This window comes from Verticillium alfalfae, genomic scaffold, assembly GCF_000150825.1.
Source record: "Verticillium alfalfae VaMs.102 supercont1.15 genomic scaffold, whole genome shotgun sequence".
NCBI lineage: Eukaryota > Fungi > Ascomycota > Sordariomycetes > Glomerellales > Plectosphaerellaceae > Verticillium > Verticillium alfalfae.
In genome coordinates this window covers 1,058,071-1,060,158 of record NW_003315024.1, presented here as the reverse complement: position 1 = coordinate 1,060,158, position 2,088 = coordinate 1,058,071, and the positions used below count along the sequence as shown (strand labels likewise).

Below are 2,088 nucleotides of genomic sequence, written 5' to 3'. Positions count from 1 at the left end.
ATACGCGCAGGATCGGCGTCAGCGTCATGGGTGGTCACCAACGCCCGGGAACTCGAGGAGACGAATCGTGCGTGGCAGAACGTTTTGTTGGCGATTGACGCGGGCGAGCGACCGGCACCCGCGGTCCGCACAGCAGAGGAGGCCGCCGCCGTGGCGCTCGACGAGAGATTCCGAAAGCTTGTCGAGGAGAGCATGTGGCCTGCGCTGGGCGGATGGCGCAACTATAGTTGGGAGAGCCCACAAGCCGACTTTGTCAACACACGGTCCGAATTTGGTGTGCTACCGACGGATCTGGATTCCGCACCTTGCGTAGCGACTGGCGATGACTCAAATCTGCTGGTTGAGGCTCAACGTGACCTCGTCTCCACTGAAAGCGTTGCGCCGGTTCTCACTGGCGCCGCGTAAGCTTAACGAATTATGAATAAATATCACAAGGAGAGTGAATTCCCAAATGTATTCCCAATAAAGTTGTGCCCATCGTGACAGGAAGTGAGCTGTCTTACAAATACAGCGCAGCACACGCTGAGCGCCCAATCCCCATACTCTAAAAGACTTTATAGACAAGCCCCAAACACCCAAATGTTCAGCACTCTCACCCCCATCGCGGATACATGCAAGCTTTGTAGCCCAACGCTGGCCCCTGTCTCCAAATGCTAGCTCAGTGTGTGATAGCTGGTGATCTCTCCACCATTGAGTATCCCAGTTTCTTTGACTCGCCCCCTTCGTCGTCGAGAGGTGCCGGTGTCTCCGGCGTGACCATAACCTCAGGCGTCGATATATCGCTGATGGGCGTGCTGGTGACGCTCGTCTCTCCGTGTTCTTCAGGCAGCTCGATTATCGTAGGTGGGGGTTTGAGCGTTGCCACGCTATCCTCGACCAGCTGTTGCTTCGTAAGACGGACATCCTCTACTTGTTCGGCTTCAGGGGCATCGTCATCGTCTCTCTTCTTCGTCGCTGAGCTGTTGTTCGTGTCCCCAGCTCGTGCCAAGCTTTCGCCATTCTCAATGTCGACGCCCACCATCTCTGCCAGGCTGCGGAAGTTGTACATGGGCTCTGTAGCGTCGCGGTCGGCTTCTTCGCCCCGCGCACCCGAGCTGGTCCCATTTCCTCGAGGGTTGTTACCATCGAGGTAGCCAGTGTTCGAGTAGCTCCCAGCCGCGCTGTCAGCGAGAGAGGAGGATATCGATGAGGCGTTGCTCATTTGTCTGAGGTGAGACGGGCCGCGGCTCGTCGTGGGGATCGGTAGCGAGGGTACTGTCGAGCTGCTCTGGGTAGCTGTGCTGTCGACGCCTTCCGATTCAGCCTGTCCACGATCGATGCCCTTGCCCTTGTCGCCGGCCTCCACAGGTGGTGTCGGGCTGGTGGGCGACCCGCTGGGCACTTCGTTGACCTTGGTCGAGCTGGTCTGCGCGTTCTGCGTTGCTTCCATGCGAAGGTTGCTGGTCGTGCTGTTGCCACGACGTCTACCAAATCCGAGAGACAAGCTGCTGGCGCTAGCAGAGCTACCTCCGTTGTAAAAATGGCCTTGCTTCTCGGCCTTCTTCGCTGCCTTTCGCTCCTCCTTCTCCCGCTTCTTGGCATCCTTGCGCTCGGCCTTTTCCTGTTTCCGCTTTCGGTCCTCTTCGGCAGCGAGAGAGAGTCGAACAGCCTCCATGAACATCATGTCCTCGAGCTCGTCCATGCGGCTTCGGCGACCGAGAATGCCACGACCAGAGGATCCACGAGGGCCCGGTTCCATGCCGTTCGGATCCTCGCCGTCATGTGCCAACGGGCTTTCGTCGCCAGGGTTGGCGGATGGGCTGCTCTGCCCGGTGTTGCGTCTACTGAAGCGTCCAGGCCGAGTAAAAGCAAAACCACGTTGTGGTTGGTTTTTCGCCGATGAGGAAAGCGGCCGTATGTAGCGCTGTGGCGGCAGCAGCGCGCCTGGCTTGGTGCGCCCGTTGTGCTGCGAGCTTACTAGACCAATCGGGCCGGACGCGGTCGGTAGCAATAACGTTTGGCGCATTGGCGGACAGGCTCTGCGTGCGCCTTCTGCCGGTGGGCGGAGATCCGGGCATGGTGAGCTGAGCGAACTCTGTGACGACATGG

The 2,088-nt window shown here is 58.9% G+C and overlaps 2 protein-coding genes across 2 annotated transcripts in view; one reads left to right on the top strand and one right to left on the bottom strand.

Moving 5' to 3' along the window:
* Positions 1-405, top strand: part of VDBG_09658 (D-threo-aldose 1-dehydrogenase) — a gene marked incomplete at both ends in the record, with an annotated part of 1,324 nt that extends 919 nt beyond the window's left edge. Inside the window, one exon of the mRNA XM_003000417.1 lies at positions 79-405. Within this exon, the coding sequence (XP_003000463.1) occupies positions 79-405 (327 nt within the window). The remainder of the gene's footprint in view (positions 1-78) is intronic.
* A 253-nt stretch (positions 406-658) lies between these two features.
* VDBG_09657 (conserved hypothetical protein) overlaps positions 659-2,088 on the bottom strand; it is a gene marked incomplete at both ends in the record, with an annotated part of 2,715 nt that continues 1,285 nt past the window's right edge. The window contains one exon of the mRNA XM_003000416.1: positions 659-1,956. Coding sequence (XP_003000462.1) covers positions 659-1,956 — 1,298 coding nt within the window. The remainder of the gene's footprint in view (positions 1,957-2,088) is intronic.